The 22,041-nt window shown below is 44.3% G+C and overlaps 1 protein-coding gene across 1 annotated transcript in view; it reads left to right on the top strand.

The window, feature by feature from the left end:
- Positions 1–22,041, top strand: part of FAM207A (family with sequence similarity 207, member A) — a 58,765-nt gene that overhangs the window by 15,156 nt on the left and 21,568 nt on the right. Inside the window, exons 2-3 of the mRNA XM_006898411.1 lie at positions 2,903–3,017; positions 17,933–17,995. Of these exons, the coding sequence (XP_006898473.1) occupies positions 2,903–3,017; positions 17,933–17,995 (178 nt within the window). The remainder of the gene's footprint in view (positions 1–2,902; positions 3,018–17,932; positions 17,996–22,041) is intronic.

Below are 22,041 nucleotides of genomic sequence, written 5' to 3'. Positions count from 1 at the left end.
AGAATTGATGCTTTTGAGCTGTGGTGCTGGAGAAGAATATTGAGAATACCATGGACTGCTAGGAAAACAAACAGATTTGTCCTGGAAAGGGTTAAACTGGGTGTCTCCTTGGAGGCAAGGATTCTGAGGCTTCGTCTAACATACTTTGGACATGTTGTGAGGAGAGACCGGTCCTTGGAGAAGAACATCATGCTTGGGAGGGTGGAGGGACAGCGCAGAAGAGGAAGGCCCTCTATGAGGTGGATTGATTCAGTGACTGGGATAATTGGGATGGGAGTGTCAGAGACAGTGCGATTGGCACAGGACAGAGCGGAGTTTAGGGCTGTTGTACATAGGGTCGCTATGAGTCGCAGGCGAGTCGACGGCACATAACAACAACAACATGTATGCATATGGATAATATACTGTCATGTCATTTTATTTAAGGCTAGATCTTAAAATGATTTTTTTAGTATGAATGCAGCTCTATTCCTCTTTAATTTGTCATTCCAGGTGCAATAGATCATATGACATCTGATTGAAAGTGAACAACCCTAGTCCATCTCAGCTTACTAATGTCTAGGATATCAATCCTTTTTTTTTTTAACATGTTCCAATTTTCTTGGGTTTATGTTTCATACATTCCATGTTCTAATTATTGATAGATATTTGCATCTATCTCAATTTTTAGTGTCTTCCTTTCTGAAGGGCTCTTCCTACGATATCTTAGAGTGTTTCTCTGTTATTCATAGGGTTTTTGAAGGCCTTATTTTTTAAGAAGCGGATGACCAGTCCTGCCTCTTAGTCTGTCTTAGTTTGAAAACTGTGCTAAAACCTGTCCTTCATGGGTTTTTTAAATACCAGTGCATAGCTTCTGGCATCACAGCAACCTGAGAGTCACTCCAGTACAGCAAACTGACATACAAGTGCTACACCCATATGTTGTTGTTGATTGCCTTCCAGTCGAGCACGACTCATAGTGACCCTATGAACAAAAGGCCTGAAGCCCCTCTACAGCTATCAACATTTATCAAAGTTCATAGAGTTTCCAGAGGCAAGTTTCACCCATATGAATAAACAATAAAACAAACAAGTATGTAAATAGAAAACAAATATTCAAGCTATGGGAAATAGAAAACAAAACTGTCTAGCCTCTTATTAAGGGAGGGAGCACCTAGCATGAGACAGTTCCTGCTGGCTTCCGAACCTAGGACTAGTGGTCTGCATGGCTAGATATTAGCTCCCCTAATGTGTAAAATCTGGCTTAACCACAAATGGCAGGGGTCAGTGAGGGCAGTTGCTGTGTGTGTGGCTGGTGTCAGAGTTAATGGAGTGGGGAGACAGTACTGATTTTTATGTACTGAGAATTAATTTTATGCTGCTTTTTATTCGCAAAGCTGCCTTCTTCATAGGTACGCTTGTCTTTCTGTCATATTGTTTAATGACTTTCACTCCTCTAACCAGGAGCTCTCGGTGAGTCCTTTGGGTGCAGGGTATGAAGAGCTGAAATTTAGCTCAGTCCTGTCTTGGCCATCTGGCTCCTGTATGTCCAACACCATCCTTTTCTTTCTCTTCATCTTTCTACCCCCGGGATTGATACTGTGTTTACTCTCAAGGTCAATGGAAGGTTTTGGAAAAGGAGCATCCAAGTGAGAACTTGACTGAGTTAGATGGACTGTAGGGAAGCGAGAGTCTCTGGGTCAGTCCATAGCAAGAAAACTATAAAGTTTTGTACTATAGGTCAAGGAAAAAACACAGGGACCAAGGAAGTTCTTGTAAGGTCAAGGACTCTAGTCTTAAGTATGTATTGAAGCTCAACATCAAGAAGACAAAAATTCTCACCACAGGGCCAATTGGTAACACCACAATAGATGGAGGTGAGATTGAGATTGCTAACAATTTCAGTTTACGCGGCTCGACCATCCACACTCTTGGCACCATTAGTCAAGAAGTCAAAAGACAAATAGCATTAGGGAAATCTGCTGTCAGGACCTCTCCAAATTGCTCAAGAGCAACAATGTCAGTCTGGAGACTAAGGTGTGCCTGATTCAGGTGATTCAGGCCATGGTCTTTGCAGTTACTTGCTATGCATCAGAGAGCTGCACAATAACTATAAATAATAGAAGAAGAATCGATGCCTTTGAGTTGTGGTGCTGGAGGAGAGTCTTGAACACGCAAGAGAAAAACAGGTCTGTTCTGGAGACGGTGAAACCAAGTTGCTCCTTAGAAGCAAGGATTTTGAAGCTCCATCTCACATACTTTGGGCCCATGGCCAGGAAGGACCTGTCCTTTGAGAAAGACATCATATTTAGAAGGGTAGAGGAACAGTGCAGGAGAGGAAGATCCTAGATGAGATGGATTGACAAAATAACTGGGATAATTGGGATAGGTATGTCAGAGATAGACTAGCTCAGGCTGGGGCAGCATTCAGAGCTATTGTACATATAGGATCACTGTGAGTCATAGGCTATTCAATGGCAAGTAACAGCAACAAGAAGTTTTAATGTAGGATGAATGTGACCTGGTAGAGCAATGCTTTTGAAATATGGCATGATGCAGAAAGAATAAAGAAATGGGAGGCTTGGCAAGAAAATTTGGTTTGTATAATGTTCTTCTTAGTGTTATATTCACAATTAGTCCCTGCGACTCTGTGTTTTAAGCAGTCAACACATATTAGAACCCAAGCGCATCTGACAGTTTGAGATGGGGAAAGTAGTGATGCTCAAGGCCTCCACTCTGGGATGTGAAGGATGTTACCCTAGTGGCCTTGTTGTAGCAAGCTGTGGGATTGAGCCCTGCTCATCTACAGTGTCTTAGGGTGCTTGCAGAAGAGCTCCCCCCATGTGGCTGCTTCAAAGTTAGGTCTAGAACCACTCAGTCGGTCTGATGTCTGCTCTTTTCTTTCCTTTCTGTTGGGTATTAGGATTGGGTATCTGCAGGCATGAACATCTTTGCCAGGACCAAGATAGACCTCAGTGCTTTGGTGAAAAATCTGGACGTGCTCAGTAAGGGTTGTGCTTCACTCGAGAGAGGTAAGAGTGAAAGGGAGGTTACAGGGGAAGCCGGGAGGAGGGGAGGTTGGGGTGTTAACTTGCTTAATGCATGGGCCTAAGCAGAGTTCATGCAGGCTTGTAAACTTCTTTTAATTGTGGAAAATTTTAAGCATATTATAAACTAGAATAATACAAGGCAACTCATACTCATCACCTGACTTTAACGCACACATACTACATTCTTTTGAAACAAATTCTCTATTTCATAATGCTTCAGTCACAAAGCCTTAAGTATATGCCTCTAAGAGCTCTTAAAAAAATAAACATAAATATAACTACAGTACCATTGTTGTTGTATACCATTGTGTCGAAAGTAATCCACAGCTGTGGATGAGAAGCATGAATGAGTTGATTGCTTTCTTTCTCCCAAATAACAACTTCTAACTGCACACCTTTGTGTTGGCAGCAGGATTCCTTACCACTAAGCCACCACAGCCTCCTACAATACTTTTGTGGTTATTGAGTACCATCGAGTCTGAACCAACCTACAGATGACCTTTCAAGGAGTTTTCAGAGGGAGTAAATTGCATGGAGGAGATTGCCCATTAGCAGACCTAAAGAAATTGATAGTAACTTCTTAGTACCAAGAAAGTACAGCAGCTCATATTTTCCTGATGATCTCATCAGTGTTTCCTAGCCTGTGTAAATTGTGTCAAAATACCCTTTAATCTGTGAAAACATGGAGGTAAAGGGAAGACTTTTCCACAGTCTGAGAAGCCGCCTTCTCTGTGAAAGGGAGGCAACATGACTCTGCTTTCATAAGCATTAAAATTAAAATCAGCTAACTGATGGAAAATGTTTAAGATGAGGCTCAGCATATATAGTTAAGTGCTCAGCCAGTGTTTTTTAAGAGCAGTTTGCCCTTGTTCCCCTGGACACGGCTGCTCTGTCTTCAGGGAAGGGAGCAGCAGGACTGGGGCCTATGAGTGGGAGGATTATGGGTTGGACAGCTCTCTAGAGGGTTCAGGTCTAATTCCATGGCTTATATCCATATTAGTGGGTGCTTAGAACCTCTGTCCACTTGTTCATAAAATGGGAAGAGACCCATTATAGGTGCAATGTAGTTTAGTACAGTTTTAGAAAGATCCCAAGTACACCCTTATTTAACAGGTATTGGTCATGACCTCTCTTCTCATGGTGAGTGGTGAGATGACAGGTAGGAATTGTACTTTGTTGAAGATTAGTCTGCGTTCTCCCGGAATGACATGATTAGATGTTGCCTGTCATCTTCTTGAGCTGTGTTCCTTTGGTGTTGCCTTGGGTCCACTCACTCCCGATGGAGGGGTATCCTGACAGAGCGTTGCTTCTCTGTAGTACGTTAGCCTAGGTCAGCTTTTGTGCACATGTGATGTGCCATCCAGCTCACTGCCAGCCTGTGCAAGCCCAGCTCTTGCATGGAGGCTGTGTTGTCTGCTTCAGCACCTGAATCTAGAGCCAGCCACTCCTTTTGTTTGCATCACGTTTTCTTAGAGAACCAATTGTATTTTCAGTCATGCATAAAACATGGAAGCCCAGCCCCCTCCGCCTCCCTGCCATCCCTCTCCTCCAGGAGTCTTGAAAACATAAAAGGTGATTTCAAAATTCAGGCATGCTGTAGGAATTAACATTGGAAGGCTTCCTCATAGCTTAACTCTGCAGTCACTTGAAGAATTTGATGGTCATAGTGAAGTGGGTCAGTGAATTGACTTTTTTTTATTGTTGGTAATATAGATTGCAACACATCAGTTTGGCAGTTCTACATAGAATATTAATTCCTTAAAATTGTTTACATTCTTCAAGTTATGCAACCATTCTCATCCTCCCTTTCTGAGTTGTTGCTCTCCCTTTAACATAATAAACTCATTGCCCCTGAGATTCCTTTCTAGATAAATAATGATGTGTATTTTTGACTTACTCATGTTGTTACTGTTGTTATGTTCCATTGAGTTGCTTGCAACTCATAGTGACCGTATGTACAACAGCTCTGAACCCTGCTCTGTCTTGAGCCAATTTCATTGTCTCTGACACATGTACCCTCATTACCCCAGTCACTGAGTCAGTTCATCTTATCCAGGGTCTTCCTCTCTTGCGCTGTTCCTCTACCCTTCCATGCATGATGTCTTTCTCCAAGAATTGGTCCCTGCAACATGCTCAAAGTATGTTACACATGGATCTTCAAAATGCTTGCCTCCAAGGAGTAGCCTGGTTTCACCCTCTCTAGGATGGTCCTGTTTGTTGTCTTAGTAATCTGTGGTATATTCAATATTCTTCTCCAGCACCACAACTCAAAGGCTCTTCTGTTATTCTTAGTCATTGTTCAGCTGTCTGATGCATAGCAAGCAAGTAATTGCAATGACCATATCTAGGATCAGGTGCACCTTTGTTTCTAGACAGACATCATTGCTCTTCAGTACTTTAGAAAGATCCCTGACAGCAGATATTCCCAATTCAATTCATCTTTTGAATTCCTGGCTACTGGTACCAAGATTGTGGAGTGAAGTAAGCTGAAGCTGTTAACAATCTCAGTCTCTTCATCTGTTATGATGCTGCCAGTTGACCTACTGGTGAGAATCTGTTTTCTTGATAGTGAACTTCAATCCATATTGATGGCCGCAGTTTTTGCCCTTCTGCAGCAAATGCCTCAGGTCCTCCTTAGTTTCAGCAAGCAAGGTTGTATCTTCTGTATAAACACAGTTTGGGGTTTTTTTAGATTTTCAGAATATTTTTTAAAATTTTTTTCCTCCTACTAATTTATTTACAAAATTCAAATACAAATTCTTTCCACTTCCCTCACCCCTGCACCCATCAAATTGTACGACCCTGTGATTAATCCTCACACCCTCTGCACATCCACATCCCTCTTCTTCCAGCCTCTCCCACCCCTCTTGGATCCTTATACTCATTCTACAATAATGATTTTATACAATATTTATCCTTGTGGGACTGAGTTAGTTCACTGAGCATAATGCTCTCTAGTCCCTCCCAAGTTAGGTAATAATTTTTTTTAACTTTTTTTTTTAAATAAATTTTAATGAAAGTTTACAGACTTAAGATCCAGCCGTTCATTGTTGTGCTTTTCTCCCTACCCACTCCCTTTCCCCCAATTCACTCTTCTCCTTGAAAAGAAAAACTCTTTCATTGTTATGCAGTCCTTCCACCCAAATCCACTCCACTATGCAGCCTTTACTCTGGACTTCTGTAATGACAAGAATACCCATTCATATGTCCCTCTTAAATAGTTCTTTCCCTCATCTGTTTCAATGCAATATACATCATTCCGCCCCTCCTTTTCTATCTTCCCTTAACCCTAGTGTCAGTCCCATTTTACAACAGTGGCCCTATGCAATATTTTTCCTTTTGTAACTGAGATATTTCACTTAGCATAATGTCCTCCAGGGTCATCCATTTTGAATAATATTTCATGAGTTCCTTGTTTTTCAATGCTGCATGGTATTCCATTGTGTGAATATACCAGAACTTATCTATCTATCTGTTTGTTGATGGGCACTTGGGTTATTTCTAGCTCTTTGCTATTGTGAACAAAGCCTCAGTAAATATGGGTGTGCATGTATCTGCTTGGGTGGCAGTTATGGTTTCTTTAGGGTAAATTCCCAGTAGTGGAATTGCTGGGTCAAATGGTATTTCTATTTCCAACTTTTCGCGAAAGCGCCGTACAGCCTTCCGTAGTGGTTGCACCATTTTATGCTCCCACCAACAGTGAATAAGTGTTCCAGTTTCTCCACAACCTCGCCAGCATTTGATGTTTGCTCTTCTTACTGGGGTGAGACGATATTTCATAGTTGTTTTCATTTTTATCTCTCTTAGAGCTAGGGATTTTGAACATTTCTTCATGTGTTTGTTGGCCATCTGAATGTCTTCTTTGGTGATATGTCTTTTCATATCCTGTGCCCATTTTTCAGTTGGATTGTTTACTTTTATCTTGTTGTGGTGCTCAAATATTTTATAAATTCTAGATATAAGTCCCTTGTCAGGCATGTCATTACCAAATATTTTTTCCCAATCTGTGGCTTCCCTTTTTACTTTGTTGGAGAAGTTTTTAGATGTGTATAGGGATTTACTTTTTAGAAAGTCCTATTCATCTATTTTATCCTCTCTTGGTTATAGACCAAGTTAAGTAATAATGTACAAAATCATTGCTCCTGCGTGCTGCATAGTATTCCATTGTGTGAATGTACCATATTTTCCAACCTATTCATTTGTGGTTGGATATTTGGGCTGTTTCTATGTTCTTGTGATGGTGAATAATGCTACTATGAACATTGGTGTACAAATCTCAGTTTGTGTGTCAGTTCTTATATTCTCAGAGTGTATTCCAAGTAGTGGAATTCCAAGTAGTGGAATAGCTGAGTCATGGAATTTCTGTGTTCCAACTTTTTGAGGAAGCACCAAACTGCCTTCCAAAATGTTTGTATCATTTTACAATCCCACCAACAATGTATAAGAGTTCCTTTCTCACCACATCCTCTCCAGCATTTATTACTTGCTACCCTGTTAAACTTTGCCACTCTTTACCATCTCACTCTGGAGTGAGATGGTACTTCATTGTGGTTTTGATTTGCATCTCTCTTATTGCCAATGATTTGGAGCATTTCTTCATGTGTCTGTTTGCCATTCGAATATCTTCCTCTAAAAACTCTTTCCATGTCTTTTGCCGATTTTGTAATTGGGGTATCAGTCTTTTTCTTGTGCAGGCCCAGGAGTATTCTGTTAACAAGACTTATTATAAGACTCTTGTCTGAGATGGTATTACCAATGTTTGTTCCCAGTAGGTTTTCTTTTCACCTGTCGAAAAAAGTTTTTGATGTGCACAGGGATTTGATCTTTAGAAGGTCCCATGCATCAATTTTATCCTCTTTAGATTGTGCATTTCTGGTTGTATTTGGAAGTCTCTCTATACCTTGGACTAGCACTGCTAAGCTTGATCCCAGTTTGTCTCTTATGAATTTTATGATTTTGAGCTTTACTCCCAGGTTTCTGATCCACCTTGAGTTGATTTTTGTGTATGTTGTGAGATGTGGGTCCTGTTTTAGCTTTCTGCAGATGGAAGTCCAGTTTTCGCAGCACCATTTGTTGAAGCAGTTATCGTTTCCACATTTGACAGCTTTGATTTCCTTGTCAAATATCAGTTGACCGTAGATAGCTGCGTCTATTTCTGGGTCCTCAATTCTGTTTCATTGGTCTATATGCCTGTCGTTGTTTGTTCTATATGTTGCTTTGGTTACTACTGCTGTGTAGTATGTTTTGAGGTCAGGGAGTGCTATGCCTCCAACCTCTTTTTTTTTCTCTCTCAGAAGTTAAACACAGGTTGTTGATGAGTCTTCCTCCAAACCTGATGCCACATTCCTTCTCAGAGAGCCCAGTCTCCCGAATGATCTGTTTTACATAGAGATTGAAAAGATACGGAGATATGACACATCCTTGATGCACACCTTTCCTGATCATGAATCATGCAGTGTTTCCCTGCTCTGATGATTGCCTCCTGGTCCAAGTATAGATTTCACATAAACACAATCAAGTGTTCTGGGATTCTCATTCTTCTGAAAGTTAGCCACAGTTTGTTGTGATCCACACAGTCAGATGCCTTTGAATAGTCAGTGAAACACAGATAGACGTTCCTCTGGTACTCTGTGCTTTCAGGTAAGATCCATCTGACGTTGGCTATAACATTGTCATGGCCTATTCTAAACCCAGCTTACACATCTGGCAGTTCTCTGTTGATACGCTGTTCCAATGGTTTTGGATCATTTTCAGCAGGGTGTTTTTTGCATATAATATTAATTATACTGTTCAATAATTTCCACAGTCTGTTGGTTACTTTTTTTGGGAATGGAAAGAAATATGAATCTCTTCCAGTTATCCAAGTGGTTGCCCTCCAGATTTCTTGGCACAACCTTGTGAATGTAGCATCTGTTTAGATACTCTTTTTTTTTTTTTCAAGCCAAACTAAATCAAACCCACTGTCAACCCTCCATCAGGTTTCTAAGACTATAAATGTTTATCGGGGAGGCTGCCTCATCTTTTTATTGATGGCTTGCCCACTGACTTTGAATTGCCAAGCTTTTGGTTAACACCCCAGCGCATATCACACTGTGCTACCAAAACTCCCGTACTTGTGCATAAAAACCTTTAAAAGTGCAGGTCTGAGTCTCGTGTCCTCTTGGACAGGCCGTGCACTGGTGGGCTGCATCAGTGATTCACTGGCGTGTGGCTTTCCTAACGCCTACCCTGGGGAGCACAGCCCAGGACTGGAGCTATTTTAGTTCTGAAAGCAAAGGGGTTTGGTTTTCAGATGTGGAGAATGTGAGGGTGGGGGTGGGCCAAGGGGAGGTCTTGGCTTGAGCACACCCTGCATATCCCATGGTGTTTGGTGCAGAGTGTGACTTCAGCCGTTGTTGTCTCTGTAGGAATCATCAAGCCTTTCCTCGGCTGGCCTCATAGTACCGTGACTGTGTCCATAGTTCAGATCTCCCATCTGCACCTAACACGTCACTCAGTTCCTCTTTTCTTACCCCCTGTATTCCACCTCTACTCTCTTGTGCAGTCTCTCATCATTGCATCTTGGTCTGTGACTTTTAAGCAGGAGTCTGGTGTCATTGCTCTCTCTCAAGGCTAGACATAGTCCTGGCACTTCATACAGAGTCTGTGAAGGTAGGGCTCAGCCTATCCTATTCTCCTACACTCTTGCAACATGATGAGCCAGTCACACTGTCAGCAGAGGAAACCCAAATCCAGGTTGTTTGTCTGTCCTGCACCTTGCCCTGTACTCTTTCCTCTTCTGCTGTATTTTTTTCAGGGGGCACTGTCATACTGGGCCCCTCATCAATCTGGCACCCCAGATCTGACTGGTGGGAGGATGAGCCTGCGGCTCCTGTGGGCCTGTGCTGGGGTGTTGACTGGAGTGGTGCAGGTCGTGCGGAAAGCGGCGTCTCTTGCCTGTGGGGTGCCTGTCTGCTCAGATTAGTGAATGCGTCACTTCCCAGGCAGGGGCGGTTGTCCTTACTGCCCTCACTGATGGCCTCTAGCTGTGCCCTGGGCTGATTCAGAAATATAGTTGTTCTCTGGCTCCTTCAGCAGATGCTGGCATGGGGAGGAGTCCAGTGTGGGTGTAGGTCTGCCACCTCAGCTTAGAGAATGTCTGCCAGAGGCTCCAGTCAGGTGTGTGCTTACCTGTCATGTGTGTGCAAACCATCATGCTGTCCTGGAGCAAAGTCTGCAGGATCTGAGCCTGTGGTGGGCCACCTTTGCTCCTTGGGTAAAAGGTTGCAGCTGCGTGGCAGATCAGCTCCTTTGTCCCCTTCCCTTCCACACACAGTGCACTCTGCCCTGCAGCCAGTCGGGATGATGGCGTGCATGGCACACTGTCATAGCCGACCCAGCTTGCGGAGATGCTTGGCAGCCTGCTAGGATTTCCTCCTTTTGTCTAGCACAAAGCTAGTCCTTGTTCTGCATACAGAACACTGCCAGAGAGCATGTCAGAGTTTTCTTTGAAGTTCACAACCTGTGGTCCTGTGACCACTGCGGGATGTTTTTGGCTAGAGCTCCTGGTTTGGTCGGAGGGCAGGCATCATGTTGGGTTGAAAGTGGTCCCAAGGTGTAAGGGTATGATGGAGACTGGAGACTGGGGTCAGTATCAGAGGCCAAGTCCAGGGATGGACAGGCATGAACAGAGGCACTGGTGGGCCCATTGTGGCTATCTTGGAACTGAGTCTGCCTTATTCCTTAAGAACAGTTTGCTTAGTAACTGTGGCTGACTTGTAAAGGTCATCCAAGAACTGTCCCTGGGACCTCTGTTTGAGAGACAAGCATGAAGGAGAAATGTGATGGGCACTCAACACCAGTACTTCCAGAGAAAAGGGAGCCTGTGAGTGGAGGCAGCACATTTGCAGGAGTGGCTTGCAGCTGGATGAGGTGGAGGGATGTGACTGCTATGCCAGAGGCAAGCTAGGAGAATAGTGGTGAGTGGAAGAGACTTGCTGCAGGGACAGTTTGCATGTACACTTGACTCTCTCGGCCACCACAAATCGATTTCTCAGGTGCTTGTAACAGTTTCTGTACCCTACCCCCTCCTCAGGTAGGTTGAAGGCTGTATAGACCCACATTCTGGCCAGCAAGTGCATAGGTCAGTGAAATAGGGTCCAGAGAATGTGGATACCTTTTATGTGGCTGCATCCCCCTTGTATGATCACTGATTGCACCAGGGTTTCTCTCTGGAACCTAGCCCTGTGCACACAGGCGAGGCTTGACCTGTAGAGGGCAGCAGAGGAGCACATCTTGCAGCATCAGCCAGCTGCCGGAGGGAGGTTAGGCTGGAGCCCAGAGGTGGTACACTCTTACACCAGTGAAAAAGCCCTGGTCCAAGCTCCACACAGACATATTTGAGAGTGACAGCGGTGTAGTTAGGAATTGTTGATTTTTTGAGATGCCTATTTGTAAGATTCCTCTTCTATCTTCTCTACAGCTCTCAAGTCGGGAGTTGACAGAATTGCCCTTTGGAAAGTCCTGATACCTCTGTAGATGCAGCACCTTGGAGGAACTGAAGCTGAGTGCCACAGACACCGTCCTCGGGAGAAGGCGGTAGAGAGGCGTCCTCTTTGCATGTGGGCTGCTATTTCTAACCCAGCACTTTACGCTGGTGGCTGGGAGCTATTTCGAGCTCCCAGCATTTTTCTGGTGTTTGTGGAGCTGCTGTAGCACCCCACCAAGGCCGTCTGCTCTGCACTCACGTCATTGGCAGCTGGGGCTGGAGGCCTAGAGAAGTGTGGGCTGAAATGTTCAAATAGAAACTGGGGGCGCACAGGGCGAGGTGGAGGCCTGGGATGGTGTTTAAAAGATGCTGCCTGGTCTTCCCAGCAGACACCGAGGCTGGGCTGATAGGCCCTGAGTCCTGATTTCACAGTCACCATGCTGTGCCCTAAGCTCCTTAAGTGGGCAGGTGTGAAGTATTAGCTCTCTGGAGTACTGTGGACTCAGATTTACCTCATCAGTTCAAATATAACTTGGAAACTTCCCAGAGATCAAGGGCCACCATGGGGAAGCCCCTCTCCCTAGTCTTCTTAAGGAGTCAGTCACTCATGTTGAAGATTAGAGAAAATGAGATGGGCAGAAAGTGAGTGGATCTTGTCACTCAGGTGCCCAGCAGTGTGTGGAGTCGGGGTTAGTGGGGTGGGTGGTGAGGAACCTCCGTATTCATATACCTAACGACTCCAATCACACTCTTGGGCTGGACTGACTCTCCCGAAGTGCTATTTCTAAATAAGCAGAGCGAAACTCCCTTCTCACTTTAGCAGGCTTCTAGGTTTCATCAGCTCTGGAGCATCAACCCTCCCTAGGGCCCTGCCTGTCAGCCCTCCCCAGTTCTATAAACTGCCCAGTAGACTGACACTGGGGATGTCTTCCTGTTGGAAGTAGCTTTGTGAAGTAGAAATCTGCAGATTGGGGCATCTGAAGGTTCTTTATGGGAGAAAGGCTTTTCACCTTTTCATCATGCACCCCACCCTATCCCCACCTTGGCAGTGAAACCTAGTCAGTATAGATGTGTGTTTTAGAAAGTAAGTTGCTATTTTTATATCCATCTTACCTCAGAGCTCTTAGCTACTAACTAAAAGGTCAGTGCTCCACCAGCTGCTCCTTGGAAGAAAGATGTGACAGTCTGTTTCTGTGCGTTCAGCCTGTGAGACAGTTTTGCTCTTAGAATGAATGAGAATCAACAGGTGTGGTTTTGTGGACTACAAAGGTGCAACATAAACAGTGGAGAAACTTGGAAAGCAGAAAATCACAGGGAGACCCCTTCGTCTACCCATTCAGCTGCACTCTTGTCTGTGGATAATCATTGTTTATGTATTTGTGTGTATTCGCATGTACATGTTCTTTTTTTTTTTACATTTACGTTCTTGTCACTTTAATAGTACATTTTTAACTGACATGGTGTGATTCTTCTAGACACACTTCACGAAAGAAAGAAGGGCAATGTCTCTCCATTAAGATTTACAGGTTCAGAAGTCCAGTGGAGGGTTATTATGAGTCAGAACTGACTTGAGTCAGTGAGTTTTGAGTTTTCTGGGTTGAGTTGGTAGCTGCATTTAGCCCACTGTGGGGTGGCGGTAACAGTGGTGGCTGTTGGGCATCACACTGGAGCCTCACTGATTGTTCACTGCCAGCTCAGCAGGTGCTGTGGAGAGGGGGCCTGGGACCATGCCCTCAGGCCTCTAGAGGCATCACAAGCAGGTCTGTTTGATTCTTCTCAGTTCACTTGCCCAGCTGGTGAGTGTCCAGGCCCCACTCAGAAGTGTTCTCTTGAGGGAGCCCTGTCCACACCTACTGTAAATCAGAATGTATCTTGTGGACCAACCCTCTCAACCACCCCCTGCCCCCCCCCAAAAAAAAAAACCAACCAACTCCAACACATATATCTCCTTTCCTTCTCTCTGGACAAACGGAAGGTGTCAGCATTGAGCACCTTCCACGAGGGGGTTATCTGTGCAGGCCTGGTGATGGTGACATGCAGCCCCTTCAGAAATGCACATTAGTGGTACTCGCCCATGACAGCCTGTAGGGAAAGCTACACCATCTTCCCAGGTCTCATGATCACTACTTCTCACTACTCAGTTGGGAGATGTGACCAAGATGCCATGAGAAATGGATAGTGTAGACCACTGCCTAGGACAGCCCTGTGCAGACCTTGCTGGTTCTGTCCCTTAGTCCTCGCATAGCCGGGTAAGGGGTTCCCTGTCCATTTAATATTACTGGCTCAGTGACCTGTCACTTTTAAAAGCTGTCAGATTTCATTTGTATGGCAGGGATGGCTTCTGTGGGCACATCTCTGAGTATGTAAATGGATGAGGTGAGGTGAGGTGAGGTGAGGTGAGGTGTGGTGGTGAGGGTGCTGAGTCAGATGTACGTTTAATATGCCAGTAGGCTAGGTTTCCAGATTGTTTCTGATTGCCTGTGGGAATGCAGCCAGCCATGCACCTGGCTGTGTTGCCTCCCAGAGGGTCTCCTATTGGTGTAAACAGAGCATGGAATCTAGTATGTGAAGGGTTCACTTCTCTGTGGCTTCCCTGTATGTTGCCCCTCTGAACCCTTTTCCAGTCTTATAGGTTATCTTTTCTTGGCTTAAAAGAGCTCTTTGTATAAGAAGAAAGCCCATAGTTTTCTGTTCTGTGGGCTGCAGGTGTTTCCCCTTGTTGGTGGTTCTTTTTGAGAGTGTTTCTTTTCTCTACAAAAAGCATTAAATTTTATATATTTTTTGATGTTTACTTAGTTTTGTAATCTTTTCCTTACTTGGTAGTTTCATTTTCTCTTTATGTATGTAATTCTTCCGAACCTTATTTTGGTATACAAAGCAAAGTGGAGGGTTCCACCTTTGTGTTTTTACCAAGTGGCCTGTCTCATAACTGCTTTTCAGGTTATGTTGACAAGGACAAGCATGTCATGATGAGAGTGTGAGGCTGCTGTGATTTTGTCACCTACCTTTTATAAGTTTGTATTAAGCCCTTATGTAACCTGCAGTTACCTCTTATTAGCTATGCTAACACAGTATGTAGGGCTTTCAGGATGAAGGGAAAAGCTCAGCTCCCTGATGGTATTTACAGAAAAGTCAATTACATACTGGTTTTCTTCCCTGTTATGGTTCCATTAGAACAGAATCACACAGGAGTCCATTAACTACATCCTTCTCCAGCAGCCAACACTTTTAAACCCACATCTAGCTATTAGGAGTACTTGGCAGATCAGTGAGGATAGTGACTTTAACTGGGCTATTTCCCCCTCCCTCATTTCTGTTACATAGAATTTCCATGACAAAAATGAAAAGCAGATCTTTTTACAACTGAAAAACCTGAGTCCCAGACAGGCTGGGTGGTCTGCCTACCTAGGATCAAATCTCCAAAGTCATGTCACCATCCCTCTCAAAACAGCTGAGCCAGCATCTTTTGAGGCGACCAAGTGGTGGACACACCACTGGCACATCCAGTATTCACACTTGGATTTCAGCAATCGGCTCCAACAGATTTTTTTTTGAGAGTCTTCATTCACATGGTGGCCTGAAAGTCTTCAGGTTGACAAGCCCACCATTCACCTTGGAGAACTTTGGAGGAATAGGGCAAAGGGTATTCTTTACTCTTTTCTGTGATTCAGACCACTGACGTATTGGGGAAAGCATGCAGTCTGGGTTCGGATTTGTCCAGTTGCTGGGTGAAGAGAAGTTCAGCCTGAATGACCTGATCATAGAAAGTGACTATCACACAGAAAAAGACATTTTCGGCACTGCACTGAAGGCAGCAGTATTAGGAGAATGTTAAAGAGGTGGTGTGCTGAGATGTGTTGGGGGTGCATCAACAGATGGTGCACCGTGGTGTGTTGAGGGATGTGTTGGGCAGGCAGTGTGCAGGAGGAAGCTTGTGCAGGAGGTGCTGCTCTGAGGGGTGCTGCTCTGAGGGGTGCTATGGCCAGGCTGGTCTTCCAGACCTGCCAAGCAGGGTAGTTCTAGGCACCTTCCCTGGCCTGCTTGGCCATGCAGCCCCTTCTGTTCCCTCCCACTCAGCCAGCAACATGGAGAGCTGGGGGCCCTCTGCAGAGTTTGGGATGAGTGAAGAGAAAGGTGGGTCCCCTTCAGGTATGCTAGCTTAGGATTCTACAAATGCGGAAGAACTCTGTTGAGGAGGGATGAAACTCCCTTGGGATGCATAAACTTTTGTACTATTTCCTGAAGTAAAAAAAGCTCTGCAGTAGCTTAAAGGAATAGTACCTCTCTCAACAGAACTTGTGTCTACTGTTTGCCTTTAGAAAACATGGCACTTTTTATTATTAGCCAGGATAATTGCTATAAAGGAAAGTAAACTAGGAGAAAGCAGCACATCTCTTATAAAACATTCTTAGGAGAATGTATCCTGTGCTGTCTCTGATACATACCACACTTTCCACCAAACAACTGATGCCTAGGAGATTATTAGCCCTGTCTTCAAAGCAATCTGTGGGACAACGGGCATCTCCTGGTGCCCAGCAGTCTCTGCTGCCAGGCTTTTGGCTCGTTGAACTGCAGTCCCTTATTCACAGCCCTGATAGTGACCCATTCTTGGTGGATAGTGACATTGAGAATGGGTCCTTACTGCCACCAGGAACTGCATTCCTGTCCCCAGAAAGAAAACCGAATAAGCTCAGGAGACACTGCACACTCAGCCCCATTGTGTTTCTTCGCATATCCTGACCAATTCCCTCACAGGGATTCCAGAGGGGTGAGGCTAGCCTCTCTTTGATTGATGGCTTATTTTGATAACTAAACTTGCAGACCAAGTTTTCCTAATACCTTCCTCTGTGTGCGGTGTAGCAAAGCCTGACCCCGCTGTGGGGAACCTCAGGGACCCCACTGTTGGTGATATTCTTGTCCTGCCTACAGAAAGTCTTGTGAGAGTTAATCGTCCTGCCAAGTCTGTTTGTTCATATGTAGAATGAGGCCATTTAAAAAGGCTCCTGACTGAAACCCAGTAAGTGCTAGTAACATTGAATTTACTAGACCTGCCTTCTGTCACTCCTCAGTGAACAGACCTGTGGGGCCCCATAATGTGCTCCCATTGGGAGGTTGGAACCAACATGGGGTTCTGCTGTATAAGGAATGGGGTGTGATGCATCATCCTGGGGGGTTGAGCGTGGCAGGGAACAGATAGGTTTTGTGGCACCATCACATGATCTCATTCCCCCTGGGAACCAAGGCGGGGTGCTTTCCCTGTTTGATGTGCTTGTAATTTTATGCTCTCAAGGAATGAGCTGCTGTTATTTTGAGACGGAGCCCTGGTGTGTGACAGCTTTGTTGGGCTGTCAGGATACATAAACTTCTTTCTCCAGTTTAATTCTCATGTCCAGTTCTAGAGCTGCCACCTGCTAAGAATATAGATGTCCCCTCCAAAATGCCACCATGGGCTTCAGAAGGCCACTTCTAATCTAGGACTCATCTGGCTCAGGGCAGAACAGTTGTGAAAAATGCTGTCCCAAGGCCCCAGTGACTGCCCTAGTGAATGATGGGCCGCAGGCTCAGGGTAAGCCAGGCATGGCTGCTGGGTGCCAAAGCTGAAGTACTGTAGTGCATGCCGATTGAGTCTTCTTTTGCCAGTGGAGGAAGAAGATCCGAGAGGTCTTGCAGCACAGAGGTGGGGCATGAGGTGGTGAATGGTTAGCCTGGACCACTGCAGGGATCCCAGGTGCTGCATGAGAGTTGAAATGTGTTCTTGCTTTTGATGCCCCCTGTATTTAGCTAGGCTGGTCGGCACAGGTCAGAAAGGAGGTTTCCTGGTCCTTGGAAGTGTCCAGCAGACACATGACAGTCTCCAGAACTCTATTTCTCAGAGGCTGCCCGTGAATACTCTGGCAATCAATGTCCCTGCTTTAGTTTAAGGCACTCCAAGTGTGTGCTCTTGAAGCATCACAGGGACTAGAGATTAGGCCAGGGAGACGGGCCTAGTTTAGAGGACATACAGACTCAGAGCAGTCCCCAGGACATTGAGCTGCTGTGGCTGACTCGCTTCTCCCATTCTCTATAGTCCAAGTGGCTTTGTAAGGAGTCTAACCTTTTCTTGCCTCTTTAGTGACATGGAGGCCTGTGCCCAGGCTGTCCTGGGTTGGGTGAGCTTAACCTTAGGCCTCTCTGTTGGTAAACACATGCCTCAGGAGTTCTGGGCATGTCTAGGGGTTGGTAGTGAGGACTTTGCTTTGGAAGGATACTAATATCAGGGAGGAAGGAGTCCAGCATATTGACCCACGTGCATCACTAGTACCCTGACACTGGATGGCATCCCTCAGTGTGATGTGGCTCTACCTACTTCCCAGGTTCCCTGAAGGGGTAGGAGATGCATACTCCTATTCTGAGAATGCCTCATTTACCTCTCTATGTTCTCTATCCTCAGATACAGAGACAAAAAATATTTTGCCCAAGAAGGAAAAGCAGAAGCTGCGACGTGAGAAGTGGCTGCAGAGTAAGTCATGACCTTGTTTTGGATGATAATGACATTGTCTTTGTCTGTAGCCCAAGGGTAGCATACCCGTAGCACCCCACACTGCCTGTTTTGCCCATGTACTGAGCAGGGTCCCTGGGGGGTGGGTGCTTGGGGAACCATGTTAAGAGGCTGCCAACAGTGATCTGAGGGTTGTCTGGGGAGACCTCAGTAGCCCCCTGACACGGTCTTTACTGTGAAAACAGGTCTCAGGAGTAGATAGTACTGAAATATCAAAGCCCTAACTTCTTCCCTAAGGAAATAGTCTCAAGAAGTTGCTAAACTCAGCTCCTTGTTTATAAAAACCATTTTGTTTCCCATAATGAATTTTTATTAGTTCCAAAAGTAATATGTGCTTGTTTTGACTATTTTTATAACATAGAAACAGGTCTCTCTACTGGTTCTTCCCAGCTCAGTCATGACCAGAGAAGTGTAACTAACAGACCCAAATATTTAAACAGTTGGGTGAGCCAGAATAATCATCAAATACAAAAATATAGAGAGAGCTCTCATGATGTAGTGGTAAGAAGTTGTACTGGTAAACCCAAGGCACTCGGTTCAAATCTACCAGTTTCTCTGTGGGAGAAAGAAGGGCAATCTCAGCTTCTTCAGTTTTCTTTTCTTTTTTTTTTAATTGGGAAAAACATATTGGGGGTACAAGGAGATGAGGTTTGGGGGCAGAAGGGTGAGGATGGGCCAGGATGCAGCTGCAGAGCTGCACAGTTTGGTCGGTGGGGGGAGCAGGCGAAGGAAATGATGAGGGTCCAGTGGGGACCAGATGCTACAGAGGAATGACAAGCATTTTCCAATGGTAATTAAACTAACTGTCTTATTGATTTGGGAATTGGATGCTGACTCTCTGGCTTCTGCATTCTCAGCTTCTGTCATCCTGCTATGAGTCGATTCTGACTAGAGGCACATAACAACAACAACAGCAACAGTAATCTTTAAGAAAAAAAAGAAAACATGAGACCTGCCACTGCTGTCCTTGCTCTTAGGCGCTGCCTGTCTTGGCAGGATTGTGTACCACAATGACCTGAGTAAATGGATTGCAGTGATTTGAGTGTCTTTGAGCAATTAAGAGATGGGAAAAGGAGAAACCATTATATCCCAGTAGCAAGAAAGGGGAGAGAAAAATCACAAATAAAAAGACTTTTCTGCAGCCATGGCTTGTTGTGATGAAAAACCAAATCAGTAAAATGGGCCAAAAAGTGGTCAGAAGAGATTGAAAATCTGTACCGATTTCAACAAGCAGAATATCAGGATGAGATTGAATATAAACAAGCGAAACAGGTTTCTATGGTAGATCGTTGGCCAAAGACAGGATGATGATGATGTTGTTGTTGTTGTTATGTGCTGTCGAGTCGCTTGCGACTTATAGCGACCCTTTGTACAACAGCCCTAAACCTTGCTCTATCCTGTGCCAATCGCACTGTCTCCGGATACATCTACCCTGATTACCCCAGTCACTGAATCAATCCACCTCACAGAGTCTTCCCCTCCTGTGCTGTCCCTCCACCCTCCCAAGCTTGATATCCCTCTCCAAGGACTGGTCCCTCCTTACAACATGTCCAAATTATGTAGGATCCTTGCCTCCAGGGAGCAGTCCAGTTTAACCCTCTCCAGTTTGTTTTCTTAGCAGCTCTTGGTACACTCAGTATTCTTCTCCAGCACCACAGCTCAAAGGCATCTATTCTCCTTCTATCCTTCCTAGTCATTGTTCCAACTCTCTGACGTATAACAAGTGATTACAAAGACCATGGCCTGTATCAGACGCACCTTAGTCTCCAGAGTGACACCATTGCTCTTCAGCACTTTGGAGAGGTCCCTAACAGCAGACTTTACCATTGCAATACATCTTTTAATTTCCTGGCTGTTGGTGCCAACTAACTAAAGCTGTGAACAATCTCATATGTGACGAAATTGCAGAGAAGGGACAATACATTCCATTACTGAACCAACACAGGGAATGTGGTGACAAGGAAGTCCACAAGGTGAAAAGCTAGGCTTATTAGTCTTTCTTCTGTTGGAAAGAAAAGTCTCTAACTCTGTTAATGGATATTAAAGAGATTTATTGGGGGGAAAAACACCCCACAAATACGGTAGGCACCCTGCTATCAATTTAATCAATCTCACTTCAGAAAAAAGGTAGCATGCATATTGCTAATATATGCATATTGCAACATGTCTTTTGCCACTTGGATTTTGCATTGGAAACAGTGGTGCCTGCTCAAAGATGGTGGCCAAATGAGCATTGACTCTCCACAGTCCAGCCGGTAATCTAGTCTTGGGTACCAGGTTCCTGAAAGGGCCTTTACCTCTTCCAGTTCTCCCATTCCAGGATTTTGAATCAGTTCGAAGCCCTGTGCAGAAATCTCTAACAGATGAAATCTGTTTTAAAGTAGGTGTAAGTCCTCCGTCTCCTCCCATGTGATTTATAGTGTCAGAAAACCCACTGGAGGGTCAGGTGTGGGTCAGTCCAGCTCAGTGGTACACAACAACATAAAGCAGGTATTAAGTCCTTTCAGATTGCTTTCTTTTGTTAGGTTTTCAGAGGTTGTGAACTGCGTGGGAGGAGATCGCTCATCTTTCTCTCTCGCAGGGGCTGGAGGGTTCTAACCGTGTGCTTTTGGGTTGGTAATTCATTGCCTTATCACTAGGAACCAGAGCTCCCTATTTTAAATGAGCTAATGTTTGTAATAGTTATGTTTTAATTTTGAATATGGTAAGAGTCAGTTGGCATAATCTACAGAAACAAAGTTCTTTGGGGTTCTCAGTAATTTTTAAATAGTATTGAGATAAAAAAGATTGAGAGTTGCTGCTACTCAGGCACTTAGCAGCGCTACTGGTGAGGTTACACCAGACAAGTTGAGTTCCTCCCTTTTTCTGATCCATAATGATTCTCTTGCTTTGTGAGCATCTCAAGAGAAATCTCTTGTACTTTAAATAGTCTTTATTGTTATGCCAGGGACTAATAGGAGCTTTTGTTTTTCATATGGTTATGGAAAGGCTCTCTCTTCTTAACTTACTACATATCCTTTAAAAATGGTGACGTACTAAATGTTACAGCATCCCTAGGCAGGTTTTAAATTATCACCCTTTTCTTTTGTTTTCTGTGTACTTGTTAACATGAGTAGCTGGAATAGATTTCTTGGTTTTATTCTAGAATAAACTTTATGTGAATATGTTAGGTTATTTTTATTTTTAATATGCTGAGTACTTGCTAATGCTTTCTGAAAGATTTTCTGGTAAAGATTGTTTTGTTTCTTTTTTATATGACTTTACTGATTTTGTAAAATTCACTGGGAATTCTTAAAAAGTTCTTATATAGTTAAAATTTTATCTGCTTTTTTCCTATGAAGCTATTAAGGATCATATATATATATACACACACACACACAGAGGCATTTTATTAGGAGAAATCAATCATTTGATGAGTCCTATTCACAGACAGCATCCTCCCTTCCTGTGCTGTCGGGAGGGGTGGGGTGACATCCTCAATCTGTCCAATCTTCATTCCTGAATGGGCAAGGGCTCTGAGGGCAGATTGGACCTGTGGTCCAGGGGTCTTAGTTTGATTTCCTCCGATAGCATGGAGTTTAATGTGTAAAGCAGTGATGTCCAGCTCCTTCTACCTCTGTGCCACAGCCTGGGCAGCCACCATGGCAGCGTATGGTCAGGATTCATCTCAGTCAGCCTTCACCTTCATACCACCAGTCACACGGCAGATGGTTTCCTTGCCAGAGACAGCAGTGACATGAACAAAAAAGTGTCATTGAAGGACACAAAAATGTAGCAAGCACCAAAGACATTCTCTCCTTCAGCCACCTGAGGTCTGAGGCTGATGACCTGCCCTTCCTTCTTTGCCTTGCACAGTGCCCTGTTTGCATGTCATCTCCAGACTCCACTACTAGAAAGCAGAAAATAAATTTATGTATGTGTGTATGTATGAGATAGCCTTATAGAAATGTTTCCATTTCTTTCACAATTGTTAATTCCATATTTTCTATCAAATTTTTTTTAATAAT

Source organism: Elephantulus edwardii, unplaced genomic scaffold (assembly GCF_000299155.1).
Source record: "Elephantulus edwardii isolate Elephantulus edwardi_28Jun2011 unplaced genomic scaffold, EleEdw1.0 scaffold00228, whole genome shotgun sequence".
Classification (NCBI taxonomy): Eukaryota; Metazoa; Chordata; class Mammalia; order Macroscelidea; family Macroscelididae; genus Elephantulus; species Elephantulus edwardii.
The sequence above is the reverse complement of the archived record's forward strand: the minus strand, read 5'-3'. Positions and strand labels throughout refer to the sequence as shown.